At 55.3% G+C, this 25185-nt stretch overlaps 1 protein-coding gene across 11 annotated transcripts; it reads left to right on the top strand.

Annotated features, from left to right (window-relative positions):
- On the top strand, positions 1-24613 carry SEPTIN4 (septin 4). 11 transcript variants are annotated; one of them, XM_061390126.1, is made up of 14 exons: positions 1215-2872; positions 3514-3558; positions 4753-4760; positions 17694-17987; positions 18373-18466; positions 19141-19227; positions 19698-19821; positions 22758-22892; positions 23006-23123; positions 23214-23315; positions 23515-23611; positions 23705-23867; positions 24027-24126; positions 24391-24613. In XM_061390126.1, exons 1-14 carry the CDS (start codon positions 1297-1299, stop codon positions 24448-24450), a joined length of 3003 nt encoding a protein of 1000 aa, XP_061246110.1. In that variant the 5' UTR covers positions 1215-1296; the 3' UTR covers positions 24451-24613. The 11 variants fall into 11 exon arrangements, with proteins under 11 accessions (XP_061246099.1, XP_061246110.1, XP_061246105.1 ...); XM_061390121.1 differs by lacking the exons at positions 1215-2872; positions 3514-3558; positions 4753-4760 and adding an exon at positions 12571-12829; XM_061390117.1 differs by lacking the exons at positions 1215-2872; positions 3514-3558; positions 4753-4760 and adding an exon at positions 15398-15627.
- The last annotated feature ends 572 nt before the right edge of the window (positions 24614-25185 follow it).

The following is a 25185-nucleotide window of genomic DNA, read 5'->3' as shown; positions in this document are numbered from 1 at the left end:
CTGAATATAAAGATCCAGAAACTGTGATCCTAAACATCCAATAACTGTCATGACCCTTCAGAGTCAACAGTGGAATGCTGGATACCGTGGGCTCTGTCTCAGAGAGGGAGAGAGAGAACCAGCATGCGAAAGGGAGAGAAAGATGACTGTGTTTCTCTCTTATCCAAAGCGATCATCCAAGGACTTCCCTGGTGATTAAGAATCCATCTGCCAGTGGAGGGGACATGAGTTTGAGCCCTGCTTCAGGAAGGTCCCACATGCTGTGGAGCAGCTGAGCCCAGGCACCACAACTATTGAAGACTGCGCTCCCCAACAAGAGAAGCCACCACAGTGAGAAGCCCACGCACTGCAAGGAGAGCGTAGCTACAACTCGCTGCAACTAGAGAAAGCCCACAGGTGGCAGCGAAGACCCAGGGCCACCAGAAATAAATATGAATAAATAAATGGTCATCCAAGGTGGAAAGTCTTTCTTCAAATGAAGAAAGGACTGGAGTCAAGCTGATCAGGATAGCTGAGAGGAGGGGCTTGTGAGAAAGGAGTACCATTTATTGTGTGACATTCATCTACCAGGCAGTGGTTTCCGGATGAAGAAGCCAAGTCTCAGGCGAGTCAAGTAACTTGTCCAAGGTACACAAATAGCCATTTGTGATTGAAACCAATGACTGACTCCTACAAGCCTACGTGCACTCCTGGGCCAAGAATGTGTGAGAATTTATGATTTGAGCAACCTGGATTTTCACCCCATGGCCAACCAAACCACCCCCAAAACCTGTAGAAAGCTGGGATTCTATTTTGTGACTTATATTCAGTGCAGCTCCAAACCAAATTGGGACAGTTTTGCACCTTGCATCTTATTAAAATTGGGGCTAACACAGTGGGATTGATTTGAGGAGCCCTGCCTTCGTAGGATATTCAAACTGGTTCCTTCTCTCTGGATGAGTCTCTGAGAGTTCCTAGAACCTGGGGAGAGTAAGGGAGGATCTAGAGCCTTCATTCTACACCAGGAAATCCTGGATTTGCTAAGAACTTGGTCAAAGCTTTGGTGGTGTCAACACAAAAGACAATCCACAGTTGCCGTTACTGCTTGAGAGTCTGAAGAACTGTGTCTGTATGCCAGAATATTTAATAGGAGGCTCCTTCCTTTATGACATCACCAGGCAGGTAGCTAAGGGGACTAGTAGAGACACCTGGAGAACAACAGCCACTTTTGTGGGAGTGCAAGAACAGCAGCTTTTAAAACTGAGGATAAATATTCAGGCTTTCTTAGGACCCTGAATACAAACCAGCTGGTAAAATATGGGCTCTACCCAAAGAGGCACAACGTATCATGTGGTCAAGACAAATAAAACTGGGTCCAGGGTAGCAGTTTCAACACAGAAAGGGGCCGAGGTTACTAGCATGACCCCTCAACGGGGACAGGGGTACCTTATCTCCTCGAGCCAGCGGAGTGGTCCAGCCTCCACGATCCCAATAGGCCATCGAAGATCAGAAGCTGGGCACGCCACTGCTCTCCATTTATCATCAGACTACCTTCGCTCTAGCTCCCCTCAGTCAGGGCCAGGCCCCTCTGGAGCACCCAACCCTCGAACCGAGACCCGATCCAGAACTGATACATCCCGCCAGGCCTCTCCTTCTCGAAAGCTGACTCAGGGCGAGTCGATGCTCTACACCGGTCAGATGCAGCAGAATGTCAGTCCGTCCAGAGAGGAAGCAACTAGAAGAGGGGTTGAGATCAGGCCAGGACGCGACATCAGTAATCGTTTCTCGTTAATTCCAGAGGCCAAATCCTCTCGCCGGTTGAGTTTTGTCGACCAGAAGGATGACTTCACACTCTTAGAAGACGAGCCACCCTCCAAGGTCCAATACCCACAAGGGGTCAGAGTTCCCCGGAGGCCTTTGATTTGCCCAAAGGATGAAGCAGTCCAAACTGAGCCCATTCGAAAGAATGTGACTGCTGGGGATATCAGATCGCCAAGGAGACCCCCTAGCCCAGAACGTGGCGGCAACCGCATCTATCCAGACTCTCGGTCAACCCAGAGAAGAATTCCTGGGCCAGAATCTGACACGGGCCGTCAGAACTCAATTTATGCAGAACCTAAGGCCTTGCGTAGAAGTGTGAACTTGGAATCATCCCTCACACTCTCTGTCCTTAAAGATTTGAACAGTGGACACAAGGCTTCGATGCGCCCTGAGCCTGAGCCTGGCCACAGGCCCTCTGTGTACAACGAAATCAAGTTCTCCCCAAAGGTTTTAATACCATCAGAAGTGGAGCCCAGCACGAAGCCCTCAGCGCGCGGAGAGAGTGAGGGTGGCCGTAGGGTCACCATCTCCCCCGGGGCACAGTCAGCTTCCCGCAGGACGTCTCGAGCAGCATCTGAGAGTCCCCGCAAATCTTCTGTCTTGGCCACTCCAGAGCCCGAATACAAGCAATATATCGCAAAACCCTCAGACAGTATCTATGAGTTCCCACGACCCACACTCAGGCCTCCGGAGCCCTCTTCTAGAAAGCACTCTGTCCGCGTAGAGCTGGAACTGACCCCTCGGCCCTTGCCCCCTCGGTGCTTACCGAGATACGGGCCAGACTCCACGTGGTGGGCCTTACTCAGCCCTGACGGTGAAATGCCCAACAGTCGGCCAACAACACCTGATATCGAGCCCAAGTCCCCTCCTCCCCCAGACCCTTCACTGCCTTTTTTTGAAATGGAAACCAGCCCTTTCTGTGAGGATCTGATGTTCCAGAGAGAGAAGGCAAGTCCATCTCCACTATCATCACCAAAGGAGTCTCCGAGCCCGTCACCATTGAGGGAAGTGCCGCAGGCCCCCAAGCACACCTCCAGACACCCCACTCAAAGGTTTAGTGTTTTCTTCATGGGTATGTGCAGAAGCGGACTGCCCAGGTGCAGCCCCGATTTAGTGAGGTGGGACGCCGGGGTGGGAGAAAGGTCCCCCTCCTCATTCTGGGCCTCAGAGCTGCCCTCCCACAGTGCCAAAGCTAGACCCATCCTTGAGCCCACTGCTCCCTTCCTTCCCCACCAGCTTCTCTGAGCTCCAAGCTAATGACGCCGATGACGATGCTTGGGCCGGCGTCAGGCATTGACTCTTCCAGGCAACGCTGCTTAACCTTTCAATGGAAGGTAGTAGAGAGTGGTCTGCAGGGTGGGAAGCTACTTCCCAGGGGTGGAGACAAAGAACTGAGCTGGGTGAGGGCTGGTAAAGAGAACAGAGGTCCTCAGGTAAATATTCTGGCAACCAAGTGGAGAAGGTAGGGCGTAAATGAGCTGGGACTTAGGCTTCTGAGAGGGGGCACGAGGGAGGGGGGGAGAAGGGGGGGCAGCAGGACGGGAACGCGGCATTTGGTCTTAGGTCGGAGGAGCCTCTTGGGGAGAGCGCCAAGGGCTGAGGGCAGCTTTGGGTGGAGAAAAGTAGAGCTAGGAAGGGAGCCGTGAAGTAGTGAGGGGCGGGGGGCGCATCCCACAGAGAGAAAAAAAAAGCAACAATCTCTGTTACTTTCAGATGTCTCTGAGGAAATGTACAATCGTGTCTTCTGGTGGCTAAAAGGTCTGTGCTTTCCCTCCCGTGGGTCCTCTTTGGGGGGCTGGGGGGCAGGAGGACAGGTGGGAGGGTGGCCTCTGAATCCCAAAGCTAGGCCTGTCAGCACGGTGCCTGCCGGGGCTCTGACACCAGGGGCAGAGGAGCTCCTCACCTTGCCTAAAATCCTACCATTAGAGTCATTCCTTTGGGATTTGGAATCTCTTTTCATTTTCAAGAGTCTCCTTTTGATGGGAAGTAGTCACGTTGGGAATGGAGAATGATGTAAGCCCATGGCCTTTCAGACAAGCTGGTCTTAACCTATCGTGTGATTAAAAAGCAAATGTCAAAAGCCCCACTAACACAAACTGCCTGATCACGGTCTTACTCAGGACTAACTCCAAACTAATGCAGCTTGAGGGGTCTCCTTGTGTGTCTCTCTGCTTCCTCAGAACCCTCCTCAAGACCCCTACCCCAGGACCGGGGAAGTACTTACTGGCTGTGGGCAAAGCAGGATCTCCAGGGATGTCTAGGTGAAAGCCTTTAAGAACATCAGTGGGTCTTCAGCTAACTGGAGAACCCCCAGGAGCTGAGCCCACCCCCTATTCACTTTGTGCTCTTGACCTCTCTGGTGGGAGGGAAGGCCGGGGTCAATCTTAATACCGAGTATCTTAGTGCTGAGGAATTCCTGCTTCAAGTGTTGTGGACAACAGACTCTAGCCTGTGAGCGTGAGGGAGGCCAGGGCTCTGGATGAAGACATTTCTAGAGAGGGGAGAGCCCTGGGATGCAGTCCCAGTCCCCCCCAGCAGCTCTGCCCCTCAGAGGGAGCAAAGCTCCACAAAGGAGAGGTTTTTAGAATAAGGACTCGAGCTATATTACTGCGTGTGACCCCTGGTCTCTCTATTTTCTGACTGTGACCTTGGGTAAGTCATTTTACCTTTCCAGGCATTAGTTCCCCCATCTATTATTGGCTTCCTTTGAAGGTTCTTGCAAGGACTCGCTAAGCTATTACATGTAAAGCACAGTGCTCACTGTGCCTGGAAACACATGCTAGCTGTTTTTATTTGGGCCATTTTGGATTAGGAAGGAATTTGGGCCAGGTTATACCCAAGTCCACTGGACATCTTTAGTAAAATTCTCTTTTTCCCCTCCTGTTGGCACTCTCTGAATTCCATTTGCTGCCCCCTGGGAATGCCTGGCTTCTACTCTCTCCATTATGACAGATGAGGAGGTAAGAACGCCCCCGGGAAGTTACTTCCAGTCTTCCTGTGCTCCCCCTGATCCAAGTCCCCCTCTCACCCTTTCATGGAAGCAGATATGAAAGCAGACAGACAGAGGTGCTCCCTGTGGTTGGGCAGGTTGTTCTTTGCATGTGGGTACCTGGCAGAGAGGCAGGGGCTGAAGTGTTCCACTTGCCAACCTGGGCACCTATGGGGTGGCGTCTCCAGAGAGACTTACACACGAAGGCACCAGAGCTCGCTGCAACACTGGAGAGAAAGAGTAGAGACCTTTTGGCAAACGACAAATCCTTCCAGGTTCTCTGTGGGAAGACTGTCTGGGGAGCCATAGGTTGGATCCATCCCCACTGGCTGTCCCCTCTCTGGCCTAGGGCTCTCCACAAAGGGGCTGCTTTTCTGGGTTATGCACTATTTGAGTCCTTAACTTGGAAAGGGACAAGGTGAACTCTGCTCTCGGCAGCCCCGTGTCCTGAATTTGGCAAAGAGTGTCCTGATTTCACAGCGTGTTGTTCCTCTAAGTACTTTCATTCTTCTTGACCCATGTCTGATAAGACAGTCCAAGCTCTCTTGCCTTTATTCTTTCTCTTGCCTTATCTCTCCCTTATCCAAAGCCCAGCATGGCCTGTAATGGGTCCCATTCGTGGACTAGCCCAGGATGGACCGTTGACTGCAGATAGAAAACAAATGAGATGTGTGTGTATATAAAATTGGGAGGCAGAACAGCCTGAACTCTGATAACGGCACAGCTGCAGGGGAGGTGCCAGGAATGGGGTTGCCACCCCCTCTGCCATGCTGCTTATCTCGCCCTCTACCCTGAGCTCAGCTCTGGGTGGGAGCAGCTTCTTTTAGATTATCTCCATGCAAGACAGTACTCCTTCTCTCTCTCCTGCCTTTATCCCTCTCTTCCTTCCATCAGCAATTTTTATTAGAAGCTTAGCACTCTGCTAGGCACTGTTGGGGAAACCATCGAAGCCGCACAACACGCACGTTCTTTGGCTTACTGTCTGGATGGGGAGATGAGACATGGACAGGAAATATTTCAACAACAATACAAAATCACCTGTGCTCAAAGGTCCAAAGAAATGCAACAGACTGAAGAAGTGCTCTTGGGAGGTCTTAGGTGAGAGGGAGTCAGCAGGGAATTCGGTGGGGGAGGTGGTCAGGTTACTACTCTTTCCCATAGCCAGGGCTCGGAGAGCTTAGCAGCCAGCCTCTTGATCCCCCCTTGATGCAAATCTACCTCCGGGAAGGGGTTATATTTCCCCTTATTCTGGATAGGATGCTTCTGACAGAGTCCCTCCCTGTTGGTCTTCACCCTCACCCTCTTCTTTGTGCATCTTGTTTTAGTTTAGGAAGTCAAAAGCCTTGGCAGCACGACGGCTCCTTCCCAAAATAGCTCTTATCCTGTCTCCATAATTGCAGCTCTCCAGCCCTGCTCAGCAGCAGAGCTGTCCCCAGAAGCCGGCAAGAGAAGGCTTTCCGGCCGGCAACAGGGCCTGCCAGTCTTCTCCGGACTCGAAGTGGGCGACACGGAGGTGGGCCTGGTGCTCTCCTTGCAGGACACGCACAGGCGAGGCCGGCCTCAGGCTGTCCCCCAGCAGCGTGGTCCCGGGATGGAGACTCTGGGGAGCTGGTGTCCTCTGGCCCCTCTCCTCCAGAAGCCAGGCGGACTGTGGAGTCTGTTCCAGATTCCACTCCTGGCAGGAAGTCTCTGGTGGCCCCACCACGGCGCCGGGCTCGTGGACGGCAGCCTGTTGTTGAGCTTCATGAACCCTCCAGGGTCTGTAGCTGGGGACAGAGCGTGATTCTGCCTATCTGTCTCTCCATGTCAGTCTCCTCCCAGGCGGTCCCTCAAAGTTTTTATCTGAGGAGCAGGACCGACAGATGCTTCTCATCCTTGGGCTGGGACTTTAGGGATGGAGTCTTCTGGAGGAGGTTATGCTGGACTAAGAGAAACATTCCTGAGGGTTTGTTTTTTTTTGTATCAGCACTAGCAGCAGCCTAACAGGAAGGTCCTGAGGGTGCCTCTGGGGTCAGCGGGGGCTGTCTTCTCACACAGCCCTGGGGGAATTCCCTGGAATAAAGCAGTTCTTGTTGGGAGAGGCTGCCCTGGTCCCGAGAGCCTGTGTCCTTGAGGCAGCTAACTGACTTGCCCTTGGATGTGCCTTCTCGGGCTGTCAAGGGACAAGGGGGTTTACTCCCTGCCACATCCATCAGTCAGGCAAGGAATCAACTCTGGAAAACAGGCCAGGAACCAGAGGAGGCTGTTTCAGGGTTCCCTACGGTAGACTTCAGTACCTTTAGGGAGCCGTGTCATTTGGCCTTGGGGATGGGATGGCCAGCTTCCCATCGGCTCCGGAGCCGCAAGGAAGCTTTGCTCAGGTAGAGCAGCACAGGAGGCTCTGTGTTCCTGGGGATGTTAGCAGAATCCTCGGATATGGGCCCTCTGGAAGGAACCCCAGAACCATCTTTTTGCTCGCCTCATTTTCTCTTGCTAAGTACAGAGGCTCAGAGTTGAGAGGAAAGGGGGTTGTTGAGAGGATGGAGCAAAGCTGCTGAAAATGGGGCAGGACACCTTGGGAGGCTTTTTATGGCAGCCTGACCCTCCCCACCCCGCTGCTTTTCCTGTCAGATGTTACCCTGTTCATTGCAGCTACCACGGGCAGCCAAATCGAGAGCAGGGTGGGAGGCTGGTGACCTCCGGCCCAGACTCGCTATTCTGGGGACAGGCTAGGTTGACCAACTCCCAGGGTTTGCCCTGGATGTTCCTGACTTTCTCACTGAAAGTGCTGCTTCCTGGGAGGTCCCTGAGTACTGGCCGAACCTGGACAGTGGGTCGCCCTAGGACAGGTGGTGTGGCACCTCAGTGAGCGCCTCTGGCAGCACAGGGCAGGGGGATGGTGCTCTACCTCCCGTGGGAGACGCAGGCAGATCACTTCCTCTGTCTACAAAGTGAGGGCAGGAAGATGCTCTGTCTTCTTCCCCAGCTTGATGGCAAAGTCCTTTTATTCTTATAGTTCCGCCCAGAATGAGCACACATAGGGAAGAATCTGCCACATCCGTTTTGGACTTGCTAGTGCCTTTCCAGAAGCTACTTGGTTCCCTGCCTGGAACCCATCTCCAACATCACACATTTCTGTTGGAGTGTTTTGGTGGTATTTGAAATGGTGGATTTTTCAAGGAAGATGAGAGGCAGTGGACCCCAGCCGACTAGGGAGCTTCGCTTCAGATGCCCACTTGGATGCAGAAGCAAGTCAGTAATGCAGAAGCCATCTGACAGCTGTTCAGCCAGAGGAAGGCTGCCCAGAGCAGCAGAAATGACCATGCCCCTTCCCCGCCTCTGCTCAGCTGCCTTTGGCCCAGCTGCTGTTGGTGGGGGGAGAAGCAGGAGACAGCTGCCCCTTGGGGGCTGAGGGCAGCCTGGAGGAGGGGACAGGATGGAGGCAGTTCCTGAGGGGTGCGCTGACTCCTACCCTGGGTGGGGGCGCTGGGCCAGCCAAAGCCCTTTCCTTGGCACACCTACCGCTGGCAAAATCATCTCGCTCCTGGGATCTCAGCAGTGGCTGTTTTGGGGAACTCAGTTCAGTAAGTCTGAAACCAAGACCTGTTCTCTAGAGATAGAGCGCTGGCTAACTGGAGAAGCTGCCTCCACAGTTGGTGGCAGTGTGGTCATTCCAGTGTCACTTGAAGGCTTTTCTCCCATCCCTCTACACCCATTACACAAGCACGTGCCTAATTCTTTGGAGGGAAGGCATTTGAAATAGTCACAGTTGACAGTTGCTGGTGTGGTGTTGATAATTTTGGTGTTAGCTGAGATAGTAGGCACCATTCATTTCAGTGATGCTCCCAACACTACATGCGTTGTCTGAGTAACTCTTCATAGCAAACCTATGAGGTAGACTTTTTCCTCCCTGTTTCAGAGATGAGGACACCAAGGCTCAGAGCTTGCTCAGTCTCTGGGGAGCATCTTGCCTCAAGGGTTATGTGGTATATAAACCCTTTTTCTGTAGTCACATATTCCTGGAAGATAACTGGTGATATTTCAGCAGCACCTTTAGATATCAAGAACTGTGAGAGCAAAGGTTGTAGTAGGGGTAAGATCTGTGTCTCTGCGTTTGAACTGAGAGGCTGGGAGGTGGGTGTGAGCTGGGAAACTGCCAGATTAAAGGGCAGGCTATGGGTCAGCAAAGCCCAGAGCCTTGGGGCTTGTCTGTCCTCCAAAATCAGAGTGGAAACTAATCAGTGGATACTCTCAGTCCATCCATATTGATCAGACATCTCTTGGGGGCAGAGGCCTGGTCACCTAGACAGACATCACATGGCGTATATGCTGAGTGGAAATGAGTAGAGGTTAAAATAGAAAATATTCTCCTGTCCTTGAGGGGCTTGTGGTTGACCTGGAGAGAAAAGCATACAGATGGGTCACTTGAAAGGAAGTGAATATCAAAGGACAAAGTCCAGGGCAATGAGTCAGCAGAGCTTCTAGCACGGAGGCACTTGGAGGGGAACAATCAGGAGGAGGCAGATTTTGGCTCAGTAATGAAGACCTTGGTAATTCACCACCCAAAGATTGAAGGGCAGTTGTTAAGAGTCAGTGAGGGTTTGACCAGGGAAGATATTTAAGCAGAGGCTGGAAGGTCAAGGGAGGGGGGCCTTGGAGGGTGTCAGACACACAGTGGGTAGCAGTATTAGGAGGCGTGTAGGTCTCTTCACCCCTGGGCCTCCTGTGCCCTGCCCTGCTGCACAGAGAATGTTGGAAGGGCTCTCTGGCTGGCTACTGTCCCTTGCTGCAGCCATTCAGCAGGTGCCAGGAAACACCATGTTCTCTGACCTTGCCGCCTACATCTCACGCCTGTCCCAGGATCATGGAACACTGGGGAACAATGAGAGAAGGAGTGGGGCTTAGGGTGTTTTGGTTTCTTGCCTCTCTATTCAGACCTTGATGTACAGACTGGCTAAGGTTTCCTTGAAAGATACAACCCAGAGATAGATAGACCTTCGGCTCCGCCAGGGCTCACTGACTTAAATGATCACTGACTCAGCACCTCTGGGGCACAGGTACTATTAACTCTTGCACCGCTTAAAGGAAACTGCTACCGAGAGACTAAAGTGGCCTTTGCCAGTCAGGCAGATCTGAAATCCTGATTTCTGGTGGTAATTACTCTTTAATCTTGGCTTTGAATCTGGGCCCTGCCTTGGCCCAAGTACAGCATCCCTGTTTGACATCTCTGGGCTGTGCACCCTTCACCCAGGGTTGGGCAGCAAAGATCCAGTGGAGGCGGGGCCAGGAGGTTTCCATACAGACCGTGTTGGCCCGGCCTAAGTGGAAGGAGCCCAGGACAGCAGGCTGGGGCTGTTTTTGCAGATACAAGTTTCCCAGAAGAGTTACCCCCGTGCGAGACAAGTGTCTAATCTCCAGACACTTGGTTTGAATACCTCACTCCAGCAGTATCCAAGAAATGTTACTCTAGTCAAGGACGTCAATGCCTGGTGGGATATTGGATTTCTTTTTCTCTTTTCCTGCCTGCATGGCTTGCGGGATCTCAGTTCCCCAACAGGGGTTGAACCCAGGCCCCAGCAGTGAAAGCGTGGAATCCGAACCACTAGGCCGCCAGGGAACTCCCGGGATGTTGAATTTCAAGAGGAGAGAGAGCCAGAGCCCCAGGAGCTGAGGGTACTGAGGCAAGGTTGGCCAGGCTACCTGCTGGCTGGAGGTGGTACTGAGCACTCAGTGGTCAGTGACTCGTATGAGGGCTGCTGTATCTCAGCCCTGCTTCCAAGTGTCCAACTCCACCTGTCCCGACAGAACATGAGAGTTGGTGTTGAGGGTAGAACAGTCCTCTCTTTCGGAAACACAGGGAAGGGAAGGGAATTGCAGACATTGAGATAATTTTGGCAATTATCTCAGGGACTTATTCACAGGCCAAGTTCTCACCGAGACTCCTGAATTTCAGCAGGGTGAGCGTGTAGGGTTGTGTAGGTAGAGTGACCCAAAGTCTGTCTTAGGCTTTTATTTTTGCCCAGCCCATGCCTCATGCTGGGCCTATGGCCATCAAGACCCCAAGATTCTTGGCTTAGAGATGAGTTTCATGGTTCCCAGTCTCTCTTGGGGCTTTGCTGCCTTCCAAGCAAGTGGGCACCAACATGTCTCATGAAACAGGGCTCTTTGGGGTCTGGGCAGCCAGTGCCAGAGCAAAGCCTGGGGTTCCAGCTGCAGCAGAGGGTGAGCTGCTAGCTGAGATGTGTCTGTGTCCATGCTTGGACAGCAGCCAGAACCGGGGTGGCGGGGAGGAGGCACATTATGATTGTGAAAAACAAGGCTCTGTGATGGGGCCTGTCCTCCTTGATGTAGGCTTTCTCCCTTGGGCCCAGCACCCCCAGCCCAGGCCTCGAGGGCTGAAATACTGGAGAGGTTTCCTATGAGGAGTGCAGACATGGTAACTAGTGGCTGCAGCTAGATCCCAACAGAGGGGCTTTGTGCAGCTCGAATTTGACATTTGGGTCCAACGGAGCAAGTGCTGCCGTTTCTGCAGACTTCCAACAGACACTGGTTTCTCTCGAAAGGAACTCCTTTATGTATTTGTTTTCCTGAGTAGAGCTTCATATCTCCTGATCTACCCTGGACCTTTTCCAGGAACCTCCTATATTTTCAGAGGTTGCCTCTCATTGGAGCCAATCTGCTGGTCTCTAGCTTAGTTTAATTCCCTCATTTTGAGGTATGGGAACTGAGCCTAGAGAGGGAAGTGAGGTTACCCAGATAGAAAGTTTTCTCTTTGACTTGCTGGCTCCTGAATGCCCTGACTTCTTTAAGGAATGACACCCCTTCTTTCCTCCCTCCCACCACTGCCAGATATTTAATGGCAGCCCCATGTTTTCTGAATCTGATCTCATCGGGGTACCCAGCTGAGTTTGACAGATCCCTCTCTTTTGCTGCGTTTGACGGATCTCAACCAAGATCACCAGGCCGTGAATCAGACCCAGAGTGTAGGCTGGCCTCTGGCACTCCTACCAATAGAGGGGACCATGTGTGGCCTTAGTTTTGTCCAAAGTGTATTGGGGCCTCCCAGTCTGTCCTGGAGGAGGACTCTTAGATGTCACAGAGGGGCATGCTTCTGGAAACTTCTACAGAAGCCTAACCAGCTCAGACCCGTATTAGCTCAGGAAATCCCCACCAACTCCCCGCCCCAAGCGTCTACTTTCTGCGAGCTGCTGCTCACCCTCCTGAGCCTCTAATGCCTCTAAAGCTGCTGGAGCATCTGTCTCCACAGCATCTCACCTGCTTGCCCAGCCTGGCCTCTCCTGAGGCCCCCTGCACCTTCCACAGCCCCAGGCAAGGCTTCACTGCCCAGAAAGGCCACTCGGCCTCTCCCTTCCACTCTTCCAGCAGATGATCCCAGGATAGTTTATGCAGCAAATCCTCTTTAATCTTTAATCTAGGGTCCTGCACGAAGGGAACCTCCTGCCTCTTCTTCACAGCTTGGCTGGAGGTGGGGACTCTCTGACGTCCACCTTAGGAGGTATACAGAGGGTATGGACGATCAGTAACTTGGACAGCAGCTGGGTTCAATTCCCACAAACCTTGTGGACTCTCCGGGGTAACTGTTTCTCTCTAACCCACGGGGCAAACTCCCCTGTCCTTCCAAAGGCTTCTCTAGGGGGTGCCAGGTGGGCCCTTCCTTTTTCTTTGGGGACCGGCTCAAGCCCCCGCGGTGCTGCGCCGCCTGGGCAGGCCACTCTTGAGGGGCTCAGGGAGAGCCAGATGACCAGCGAAGCTCTGTCTGATCGCCTCTCCGCATCCTGACTCCGGGGGTCGCGAGCTGCAAGGCCCACCCGCAGGCCAGAGTCCCCCGGCTCAGCCAGCGCAAGCCCGCGCGCAGCAAAGGTGCAGGCCCCGCCCCGGGGCCGCCCCGCCCCGCCCCCGCTGCGGGCCCCGCCCCCAGCCGGTCCGCTCTCGGGGCGGCGGGAGGGGGCTGGCGGTGCGGCGAGGTCGGCGCGCAGCTCCGGCCGCGGGTCGCTCGGGCGCTGTCCAGGCGGAGCCGGCCAGGCCCGGGCTGCAGCCATGGTAAGGCGGGCGGGCGCGGGGCAGGGCTGGGCGCACAGGGCCCGCCGCTCCCGGGCGGCTTCGCTGAGACCCGCGGCGCTGCAGCCCCGGCTGCACGGGGCTGGAGGCGCTGTCGCCCGCCGCGGGCACCGGCAGGCTCGGGTGGCGGACGGCACTGCGTCGCTGCTCCCAAGTTTCTCCTCCTGATCCGAGCAGACACGGAGTGGGCCCCGGCCCCGGGGTGCTGCCCGGTTCTTGGGCGAAGGGATGGGTCCGTGAAGGGTGGGGAGAGGGCGCCGGTCGAGACGCGCAGGTGGGCTGGGGCGAGCGAGTCCGGCAGGGGCAGAGTTGAGGGTCCCCGCCCTTGCCTGGGTCAGCTGTTACCTGGGTGACCCTTTCTCACCCCCACCTAGCCAGGGCTCAGGGACCAGCAGCAACTTCCTTTGGAAAATACACAGGAGGCTCACAAACACTGCCTGCCTCCCCGAGAGGGCTGGTGAGACGCTTGGGCCCTCCTCCCCACCGCCTGGGAAGGGGCCGCTCCTAGGCCCTTCCCACACCACCCTCTGCCCAGGGACCTCTGAGAGAGGGCGGCCCAGCCAGCACCCTACGTCCCTCTGCCCCTGAGATAAGGACCCTAGGGAATCTTCCTCCTGCAGCATCCTACCTGGCCCCCCCCTACCCCCCCAAACCAGGTCCCTCTGCAGTGATGAGGGGTGGAGGGAACTCATTCCTGCCACCTGCCTGCGATGGGCGGAGAAGCAGTAACCCCAGCCCGACTCTCTGGAGACCCCCCAGGTAGGAAGTGTTGAGGTTTGACTGAGGATGCCAGCTCTTGTCCTGCCCTCAAGGCCAGAGCCTGCCACAAACACACTGTGCTGGGTGTCAGGGCCTTCAGGCCCTGTGCCAGCTTCTGCTCCGGGTCTGGAAGCCCCCTCGCCTTTGCCCTCTGCGTGGGAGGCATGGGCTGTTTACAGCAGCAGGAGGTCTGTCGCCAGCCTGTGGGGCAGGATGTTGGCTGTGGGCAGCCTCCAGAAAGGAGCTTCCCGGGCCCTGTGGAATCAGGAGCTTCCAGGTCTAGACAGGCCAACCTTTTGGTCTCTCCTCTGTCAAGCTGTGTCCAGGCTGAGGCCCAAGTCTTGGCCAGGAAGTCTGGGTGACATTGTGACCTTCCCCAAGGGGGGTTCCTGGGAGAGGCCAAGTGGTGCCTGCCTTTATCCCTGCCTGCATCCTTCTCCCCACGTGGGGACAGACAACTTATGGTACCAGGGTGGGAGCCGAGGGGAGCTCTGATTGTTCGTAGTGCCAAGTGTCCCTAGGGCAGGGGCCAAGGGAGGCTTTTTCTGCCACACATTAAGTTCAGTTCAAATGAGGTCTTGGGGCTTCAACTTGGCTGAGTTGTAATTGGCCTGTTCCTCTGTAATTAAAGACACCCTATCACGACCAGAGTCCTCGGCCTCAGGCCCCTGGCCTCAAGCCAGCCTGGTCTTTAGGCTGACGTGTTTGTGACAAGCCAAACTTGTCTGTGAGGGTCTCTTTGTGAAAGGAGATGAGGGACCCAGGTGCTTGGGAGATCAGTGGGGAGAGCTCCCCAGCCTGGGAGCCTCCCAGGAGGGCTTAATTGGCATACAGAAAGAATGACCGGCTCACGTTAAAAACCATCCTGTGACCTGAGCTGTCCCTTCTCTCCCCAGGTTCAAAGCAGCTTGAGGTGTACCTGTCATCTGGGTGTCAGCCTTCCTGGGACAGGGAAGGGCCACTCACATTTGGACATTAAGGCCCTGAAATTAAGACACTGTTCAGAATCACAAAGGGTGTTTCTAGCCAAACCAGAAACACTGGCCTGCTGTCTGCCAATCAGGTGCTCCACGCGTGCACTCCCAGCCAGGTCCCTCTCTATGCGTCTCCCACCTGATAGGTAACTTGGAAGCCTGTGGGATGCCAGCCTCTCCTCCACCTGAGGTCATGCCCCACAGAGACCAAGCGTTAGCAGCTGACTCCCTGAGACTGACGGGAGGGATGGAAGGGATTTGGCTGAGTTGAGAGGGCAGGTATCCCAGGATGGAAGGCGTCTGAGTGGCAAAGGCCCCGCTGCGCCTGGGGCCCTCCGCAGGGAAATCTCTGAAGGCAATTTCTGAAGGTAGTGCAGTTCTCTGCTGGGAGGAACCCACAGCGACACTGGGAAGAAAAGTGGGTCCATTCCCATGAGAACCTACACGCAGGGGGCTTAGGACACCCCACCCTACTTCAGCACTGCTTGAAGTTAAGGTGAAAAAGAGAGGTCAGAATCCTTTCGGGATGATGTCTCCTGGACCAGGTCACTTTGGGGACAGGGCTCAACCCCCCGACAGGCCTTGGCGTCCTTGGGGGTTAACAAGAGAAGCCAAGTGGATCAGGAGCCTGCAGACGGACTTGGGAAGCTGGTGCTGTGCCCACCAGGGCAGGCAGCGGGCAGGCCTCATGGGGAGCCAATCAGAGGAGGATGGGACTGCAGAGGAAAGCAGCGGTCCCGCTGCAGCTGAGCTGTCCTTGGAGGGTGGGAGCCAAGGGAAGGGAGGAGGGAGGGGGTGGGGAAGGACATTCCACAGGCTTTTTTGGCCCCTGACAGAGACAGGGTGGTCAGAGAGAAAGGGAGAGGAGCAAGTCAGGACGCCGGGTTACAAAAGCATCAAGACCAGGCGTTTCTGTGCGTGAGGAACTCTGCCTGGCAGATAAAATTAGACCTAGAGCTTGCTGACAGGGAGTCTGAAGCGTGGGACATGGACCGTTCCCTGGGACGGCAAGGCGGTTCTGTCCCTGAGGAGAGGGCTGAAGCTGGGGTAAGGCTGCTCCGGGAAAGGGTGGACCTGCCTCGTCTTCCCCCTTGCGTTGGCTGGATCGGAGCTCAAAGGCAGAGAAGGTTTGGGTCTGTGGCAGAAGGATTGGGTCTGTGGCAGAGCTGGGGGCCGACGAGGCCCCTGGCGTCCTGACCCCTTGGTTGGAGCTCCGGTGGGTCCCTCCCATGCTCGCTGGAGGGAGAGTGGTGCTGGCGGCTCTCCTGGAAGGTTTGCAGGAGGCTGGGGGTCCCCGTCAGGGCCTTCCTTCCTCCCCTCCCTGCTGCCCCTCTGCTCAGTGCTCCTGGTGGAACCAGGTGGAGACAGTCCCCTCTCTCCCACCCTCAGTCTGCCCCCCAGACAGACTTCTGGGTTCCTGTAGGGTTGTGCAGAGGGACAGGATTTCCCCAAATTCCCCAGACTCCTGGGCTGCCAGAAAACAAGACCTGTCACACACACTCCGCCCGCCCCCCACCCACATCCCTTCCCCATCGCTGTATAATTAATCGTCTGAACTGGGACCCTTTTAAGAGTGGAAAGGGGCAATTCTGCTATGACAGCAAACATAAACCGGAGTGAATGGTCACCCCACTGGCCCCCAAAGATATTGTGGGTGAGAAAAAGCCAGTTGGGTCAGGCCTGCCTCAGGACAGTCTCTTCTGTCCATTTGGCCCCCACACGCTGGTTCCAGTTTCAGGCTAAACGGGCAGTTTCCTGTCCAGGCAAGCCCTGGAGACTGTGGCTCTAAGCTGGCAGGGGCACTTGAGAGGCTATAGCCCAGAAGTAGCTCTTAGGCGGCTTTCCCCTCTAGCCCCCTTCTAGTCCCTTCCCTCTGCAGAAAGCTGGCAGTGCGTAGGACTGCATCCGTCCGTTCTTCCCGCTGTAGCCGGGAACCTGCTGAAGACGGTGGCTGTCTTATCTCCCCTGACTGGGACTCCACAGTGGTCTGGGGTAGCCCCCACTAGCTTGGCCGATTCCCAGGGGGTGAGTCAGCCTGTGAAGCCGGCCCTTGTCCATTGTCTGGGGGTGGCACGTGGGTATTGTAAGGCAGAGCTGAGCCCAGCACCGCCAGGCACTCCACGAAGGGGGCCGGCCCCCAAAGGAGAGAGGAAGCTTCAGGGTCTAGAACTGAAGGTCAGAGTAAGGGGGACGTGGCCTGTCTTCCCAGCTGGAGATGGTGGGGGAACAGGTCTCCGCAGAGGAGCCAGCCACTGTCTGCCCACCCGCCGTGTGCTTCACCGTCGAGGCCAGACCCCCTCCGGTACTTCCGGCTGAAGCCTAGCTCGGGGCAGAGGGCAGGGGGCAGCCGGGGGTGCCTCCGCCTCTACAACCCTCGCGGCTGGGGGCTGTCTGCAGTGTCCTCCCACCCTCCCTCACCCGGTTCCTCACGAGCATCCCTGGCACGTTTCCCCTTCGCCCCTGGAGCCCAGGCTCAGGGTCTGGAGTCAGGGGTCTCAGGTCAGCTGCTCTGCGCTCCAGGAGTGAACACCTCCGGGAGAGTCGGCTCCCAGTCCCGGAGCTCAGAGCTGCAGCGGCCGGAGGTGAGGAGCCCCCTGCTGGCTCCTAAGTTGCCCGGAGCTGGAGGCTCCCTTCTCCCCGCCCTGGCTCCCTCCCGCCTCCCGCCCCTACCCATCCTGACGGTCTGCACTCTCCTTCCGTCCTGAGCCACGTTCTCCTCTCCGCTCTAATGCCTCTGTCTGCTCCGCTCATTCGGCCTGGCTTCCTGGCCTCTAGGGCAGTCCCTGGCCCTGGCGTGGAGGGGCAGCCTCGACCAGCACCCTGCTGCGAGGGAGCATGGAGACCGGAGCTGCTGGGTCCCCAGAGCGGCTGCTGGGGCGCCGGGGGCTGCCGCTGCTCCCTGGGGTCTCTCCTGCTGTCGGGACCCTCGGGCCGGGAGGCCTGTAAGCAGGGGAGGGTGGCGAGCGCTTCCTCTGGCTTGGCCGCCTGTGCAGCTCCTTTCCCTTCTAACCACACGTGCTTTCCTCTCTCCCTCTCGCCTTCTCCTGTCTTGCTCCTTCCTTCTTCCCTTCCTGCCACCGACCCGCCTACCCCACCCCGCCCCTGCCCCTCAGATCAAGCGCTTTCTGGAGGACTCGGATGACGCAGAACTGAACAAGTTCGTGACGGATTTCCCAGGAAGCGAGACCTACCACCCACCAGAGGCCAAGACCTTGGTGCCCAGGCCCCAAATCCAGGAGCCGAGGCCCCAGGCTTCAGACCTCTGCCAGGATGACCTGGAGTTCAAACCCCCCTCGTGGCCCCAGCCCTCTGACAGCCAGCAGTACTTCTCTGCCTCAGCCCCCCTCAGCCCCTCAGCCCGGCCCCGCAGCCCGTGGGGCAAGCTCGATCCCTATGACTCCTCCGAGGTAGAGCCTCCAGCCCCCGTCTGTGCCGTGGGCTGATGCAGGAGGACCTGGGGAGGGAGCTGAGGGAGCCCCAGAAGTGTGTGTCTGTGTGTGTGTGTGTGCGCGCGCGCGCGTGCGTGTGCACCCACATGTGGCTGGAGACGTGCTCTGTCCTGTGTTGGCCCCAGCTCTGTGGGGTCACCCCTGCGCCCCCCATGCATTGGAACCCGACAGTGTCAGCAGGGACAGGAGCCCAGCTGGTGGCCCCACCTGGGGCCTCAGAGGAGTGTGGCAGTGATCCTGGAAGGCTGGGCAAAGACCCAAGAGGCGGGGAGAAGTCTGGCATTGGGTCCTGGGGTCCTTCTGCCTCTGCTCTAATGCACTCTGCTTTCTTGTCGTCCCCCAGGATGACAAGGAGTACGTGGGCTTTGCGACCCTCCCCAATCAGGTCCACCGGAAGTCTGTGAAGAAAGGCTTTGACTTTACCCTTATGGTGGCAGGTAGAGCAGGGGTCGGGCAGAGCTGGGCAAGAGGCGTTTCAGGTGGGGATGGTCTGTGTGTGTGTGTTGGGGGGGTATATGGGTGTTAGTTGCTCAGTCGTGTCCGACTCTTTGTGAACCCATGGACTGTAGCTCGCCAGGCTTCTCTGTCCATGGGATTCTCCGGGCAAGAACATTGGAATGGGTTGCAATTTCCTTCTCCAGGGGTGGAACCCAGATCTTCCTGACCCAGGGGTGGAACCGAGGTCTCCTGCATTGCAGGCGGCTTCTTTACTGTCTGAGCCACTGGGGTATGGCCAGGGCAGGAGAAAGCAGTAAGTGGCTGTGCCTTTTTGCAGAAGAGCCAGAAGCTGTAGGTGGCCCAAAATCCATATCCTATCCAAAGTCCGTATCCTATGTGTTGTGGGGGAGGGGTCATTGACAAGGTCCAGAGAACCCTTAACCCTCAGGTTCCTAACATTTGCCTTTTACTGTGTGACCCTGGGGAATCCCTTATCCTCTCTGGGCCTCACTGGCTGGATGAGCTCTCATCTCTGCTGCTTCCAGCTCTGCTGTGTTTGGGTTAGTCTCTTCCCAATGAGATAAGCAAGAAGTTCCTCCACACACTCGGCCCAGTGGGGTGGCCTCTTGATGACCGCTGTGACTTGGTGCCTCTGTCCTGTCTCCCCCGTCAGGAGAGTCGGGCCTGGGGAAGTCCACGCTGGTCAACAGCCTCTTCCTCACGGATCTGTACCGGGACCGGAAGCTCCTCAGTGCAGAAGGTGAGGGAAGGAGCGTGAGGACAGGCGGGCAGAGCTGACCTGGGAAATGGAGCTCACTTGGGGTCTGGGGGATACAGGAAGCTTCGGCTTCCTAGAGAGCCTGCCACATCTCTCCGGAGGGCTGTCCAGCCTGGCAGCCAACCAGCAAGCTCCCTAAAGACTTGGGTGCTGAAGCAGGGCAGGGGCCAGAATCCTCTCTGACCCCCCAAAGGATTCCAGGAATCCGAGAAAAGAGGCCGGAGCAGAGAAGAGGCTGGGGCCGGAGCCAACAGCCACCGGCATTTCCTGTGTTGGGAAATGTGCTCTTCGCTGGTTCCCAGAGAACAGACAGGCCCCAGGCAGCCCCAGGGGGCGGGGAAGGGGCAGGGTGGGTGAGGCAGCCTGGGCAGCAGGGCTGGTTGGGATGGGCCATGTCCTCCCAGTGGGCAGGTCCTTGCCCCAGCCCTGGCCTCAGTTTCCCCCTTCTCCAGAGCGTATCATGCAGACGGTGGAGATCACTAAGCACGCTGTGGACATAGAAGAGAAGGGCGTGAAGCTGCGGCTTACCATTGTGGACACACCAGGTTTTGGGGACGCCGTCAACAACACAGAGTGGTAGGTCTGACCAAGCACAGAGCCTGCCCCCAGCCCGCCCATTCCCTACGCTCGCACACAGAGGTGCAGACATATCCCTGATGTCAGGAAGCAGGGCTGTGTGCCCTCGAGCGTGCCGCTGCCCCTTACTGGACAGCTGTCTCCTCTGTCAGGTGAGAGGGACAGCCTTGGGATAGATGACTTCTAGTGTTCCTTTGACTCTGACCTACAGTTCTAGAATAGGGGTGAGGGCACCCCCTCTTTGGAGGGAGGAGCCTCAAGAAGCAAACATGTGAAAACATGTAGCAGAGGACCTGACATAGAGCAGGTGCTCAATAACGGCCCCCTTCCCTCCATCTGCTCCTTTCACCAGCAACATTTTAGGTGCTACAAGCAAGTTATTAAAGGGGTGAGAGTGCCTGGAGGGGTGGGGGAAGGTGAGAAAGAAGAGGCAAAGGAAAGTGTGGGTGGAACTGCGTTTAAACTCCAAGCACCCTCTGGGCTACCTGCCAAAAGAAAAGTGGCTACTCGCCACTCCCCACCCCTCCGTCAAGCTTCCCTGGTGTCTCAGTGGTAAAGAATCTGCCTGCCAGTTCAGGAGATGCGGGTTCGATCCCTGGGTGGGGAAGATCCCCTGGAGAAGGAAATGGCAACCCACTCCAGTATTCCTGCCTGGGAAATCCCATGGACAGAGGAGCCTGGCAGGCTAGGTCTGCTGCTGCTGCTGCTAAGTCGCTTCAGTCGTGTCCGACTCTACGCGACCCCATGGAGCCCACCAGGCTCCCCCGTCCCTGGGATTCTCCAGGCAAGAACACTGGAGTGGGTTGCCATTTCCTTCTCCAATGCAGGAAAGTGAAAAGTGAAAGTAAAGTCGCTCAGTCATGTCTGACTCTAGCGATCCCATGGACTGCAGCCTACCAGGCTCCTCCGTCCATGGGATTCTCCAGGCAAAAGCACTGGAGTGGGGTGGGGCTAAGTCTATGGGGTCTCAAAACAGTCGAACACGACTTAGTGACTAAACAACAACACCTGCCCACCTCCCCAGTTATCCCTGACATTTTTTTTTTCAAGAACTAGAAAGATGCTTAGATAGTGGTCTGACCTAAGGGAGTAGATGAGAGGAGAATGGGGATAGAAACAGAAAAAGGTGGTGGTGCCTTTGTTAAGAACATTAGGTAGGGTGGCGCTGAGACTCCTGGACTGAGAACTCAGATCCTGATTCAGCATTAAGTAACTGTGTGATCTTGAGCAAATGACTGCATTTCCATTTCTTTAGTTGAAAAATGCTGGCTTTACCAGTTGATCTAAAAATCATCCCAGAAAGATGCATGTAAATGTGCATTAAAAACTGTTAAAGGCTGTGTACACAACACTCATGAATTTAAAGACGATAATTGCAGGATTAGTGCAAAAGAAAAGTGTGGGGTCCCTTGTTCAAATGATAAAGAATTTCAAGATGGCCACAGCAGAGAGTGAACCAGGTGTGGCCCCTCTGAGCTCAGGGCCCACATGTGACTGCACAGGTCACACGCCCAGGAAGCTGGCCCTGGATGGTTGCCTCCCAGACTGATCGGAATCTTACAGATCCTTCTGTGCTCTGAACCCGCCTCACATGCTTTATCATTACAACATGAGACCTTGGCTCAGCACACTGGTTCACCTTCAGCTTCTTGATCGAAGCCTTGAGGGGAGGGCCACTTCGTACATTCTTGCCATAGCGCTGGGCTAGTACGTAGTGCATGGTCCCCGTAAATACTCCTGCTGGACTGAGGTGGCCTCCATGTCATCACCCTTCCTAATCCAGGAATATGTCTCAGCCAACTGGGCTTGCCTTGAAATTCTAGCCCCAACCAACGCCTGTTTCCCGCTTTAGCAAGTAGCGCTTCCTCCTTCAATCGGTCTACTTACTTCCTCTGACATTCCATACTGTAGTAATAATTCCCCTCGCCCGGCCCCTCCCAGTTTACAGTGTATCCGCACATGTGCCCATTTAGTCAGCGGCAAGAATTTACTGAGCACAGATTAGGTGTCCAGCCCATGCTGGACATTTTAAGGGATACAGAGCAAGTATGAATAATCCTTGTCACTGGGAAGCTTACAGTCTAGTGGCAGTGGGAGAGGAGAGGGGGCAGGTCTCTGGCATGTGTGTCAATCAGGCAAAAACTTAGGTTAGTAAATGGGTCAGGCAGTGTAGTGGCAAACACACTGAACTAGGAGTCAGAGCCCAGGCACTTGGATGGGTAGAGAATTTGCTGGCTAAAATGATCTGCATTAAGTCTCAGCTGCTCTGGATTTGACTTCTTCATGTATAAGATGAGAATAATGATACTTACAATGTCCACCTATCAGGGCATCTATCAGTGAAGACAAAACTCAGGAACAGCAGAGCAAGAGACTTGAAAACTGAGGTTCTTGAATATATATGTTGAATATACATATGGATGATATATACCATAAATGTATATGACCTTCATGTGTGGTGAAGGGAAAGGAGAGCAGTGTGCATTGGTATAGTCACAGAAACCTTTGTGGAAGAGATGGTTCTTGGACATGGCTTTGAAGGACGGAGTGGGCTTGGAGAAGTGCAGGAGAGGCTGGACCCACTCGAATAAAGGCCCTGAGGCTGAACTGTGCACCTGACTTAGGGCTGCCCTGGCCTCCAGTTGGTTTTCACCGCATCTTGCTAGTCTTACTGCTTTGTTTGGTCACCTGGGCTCTCTTCTTCTCATCAAACTAAGGGTTTAATGACCTCTGCCCATGTGCCTAGTCTGATTTTCTATCAGGATGTTTGAGATGTACCATGACCCACCCAGGTACCTCCCTGAAGATGCGGTAAAGCAAGTTGGCGAAGAGCAAAGTCTTGCAAAGACTGCCCAGGGCGTGGACTCCTTGTAGCCCCAGAGCTCACTAGGCAGTCCTCACTTGCACACTTTCTCTGCTTGTGTTCCCTGCCCCAGCTGGAAGCCTGTGGCCGAATACATCGACCAGCAGTTTGAGCAGTATTTCCGAGATGAGAGTGGCCTGAACCGCAAGAACATTCAAGACAACAGGGTGCACTGCTGCCTGTACTTCATCTCGCCCTTCGGCCATGGGTACGGTCTGAGCCTGGTGCTCCTGGCCCCACCAGGCGCTGCCAAGGGGACAGGCCAGGACTACCCAGGGCAGGGCTGCCACTAGCAGGTGGTCACAGGTTCCTGTTCCCCAGGCTCCGGCCATTGGATGTTGAATTTATGAAGGCCCTGCATCAGCGGGTCAACATCGTGCCTATCTTGGCCAAGGCGGACACACTGACACCTCCTGAAGTGGAGCGCAAGAAACGCAAAGTGAGGGCAGCTGGTGGGGGAGGGGAGCAGGTGGGCTTCTGGAAAGGTTGGAGTCCCCCCAGAACCGTGGGCCCCTCGTGTGTTTGCCAGATCCGGGAGGAGATTGAGCACTTTGGAATCAAGGTCTACCAGTTCCCAGACTGTGACTCTGATGAGGATGAGGACTTCAAATCACAGGACCTGGCCCTAAAGGTGGGGCCACCCCAGGGATCCCTTTCCCAGCTTGTTTCTTCTGGGCGGAAGAGGGAGTAGAATTCTATACAACGGGGAGGGGCTCTTGGGGTGGAAGAGGACCCTGGTTTCCTAGAACGAAGCAGAGGAAGATGAAGACGCAGGCACAAAGGAACAGGTGAGAATGGGGGTGTTGAGAAACACCCCTAACTTCTTCCAGGAAAGCATCCCATTTGCTGTCATTGGCAGCAACACTGTGGTAGAGGCCAGAGGGCGTCGAGTTCGGGGCCGGCTCTACCCCTGGGGCATCGTGGAAGGTAAAGCTCTGAGCTTGTGACCAGGGTATCTCCTTGCCCTCCATGGGTCTCCTCTACCCATGCCCCTGGCTGACCCCTAGCCTTGCTGTGCAGTGGAAAACCCAGGGCACTGCGACTTTGTGAAGCTGAGGACAATGCTGGTGCGTACTCACATGCAGGACCTGAAGGACGTGACGCGGGAGACACATTATGAGAACTACCGGGCACAGTGCATCCAGAGCATGACCCGCCTGGTGGTGAAAGAACGGAATCGCAAGTATGGCCAAAGGCCAGGACGGAGCTGGCAGGGGTGGGGTCCCAAGCGCCACCTCGGATGAGACCAAGCCCTTCCTTTGTTCCGCAGGCTCTGGGCTCAGTCCAAGCAGGTACTGGGGTTCCCCTACCCTTACCAACCTCCTTTCCCCCTTCCCTTCAGCAAACTGACTCTAGAGAGTGGTACCGACTTTCCCCTTCCTGCCGTCCCACCAGGGACAGATCCAGAAACTGAGAGGCTGATCCGAGAGAAAGATGAGGAGGTGAGGGTAGTATGGGGTGGTAGGGGTTGCCGGCCTGAGAGGACCCCTGTTTAATCATAAACCTGTCTTTCTTGGTTTGGGAATAGGAATATCCCTGAACCTGGTACATATCTGGACCCTGGATTGGTGGATTAGTGGTTCTACCCAAGGACCCCATCACACCCCAGGGCTACCAAGGGCCTGACTGAAGGGATTAGAGGGGGGCATTTCCCTAAATCTGTAGGACTCTGAGAGGCCCCACTTTGATGCGTGTGCCTGTTCCAGCTGCGGCGGATGCAGGAGATGCTGCACAAAATCCAGAGACAGATGAAGGAGACCCATTAGCTGACTTTCAGCCCTGAATATTTAAACGCCGCCTCTTCGTCCTGCCTATGTCGGCCCCTCCCAGCACCAGCTCTGCTCAGGCCCCTGCAGCTACTGCCACTTCGCCTTACATCCCTGCTGCCTCCCCAGAGACTCAGAGGAAATAAAGTTTAACAAATCTGTAGGTGGCTTCCGGTGTGACTGTCTGTATCTTTCCCATCTCATGGAAACCAAGATCTTAGGACCCAGTTTTGAAAGGTTGCTGGAGGAGGGTGCTGGTTTCTGGCCTTTAGTAGGGGCAGGAGAACAGGAAAAACTTTCCCCTCCCATGCCAAGAGTTCAGTCCCTGCCTAGAATCCAGCCTGGCCAGTCTATCTTCCTGACGGTATCTGTCCTGCCTCTGTTATCTGGAGCCCATCATCTTTCCCACATATAGTACTGAGAATCCCACAGACGTTTTAGAATTGATATCCGCTCTCAAGAAAACATGGTATTAATTGCATGCAGCCTCCCAACTTCATATTTCCTCTGTTTTGGGGAAAGGATATGCAGAATTAAACTCTGCACTCTAGGAAGCCTGTGATAGAGCACTGAACACATGTTGAAACCCCTGTAATCACCAAACACTATAGTAAGTGCTGGGAATGGAAAAAGTACAATCGTCGTCCTGTAAGAATTCAGTATTCATTTAACAAATAATTTATTAAGCATCTGCTAGATTGCAGACTCTATTTTAAACCTTGGGAGTTAACAGTG

The sequence above is a fragment of the Bos javanicus genome, chromosome 19 (genome assembly GCF_032452875.1).
Source record: "Bos javanicus breed banteng chromosome 19, ARS-OSU_banteng_1.0, whole genome shotgun sequence".
Lineage (NCBI taxonomy): Eukaryota > Metazoa > Chordata > Mammalia > Artiodactyla > Bovidae > Bos > Bos javanicus.
The sequence above is the reverse complement of the archived record's forward strand: the minus strand, read 5'-3'. Positions and strand labels throughout refer to the sequence as shown.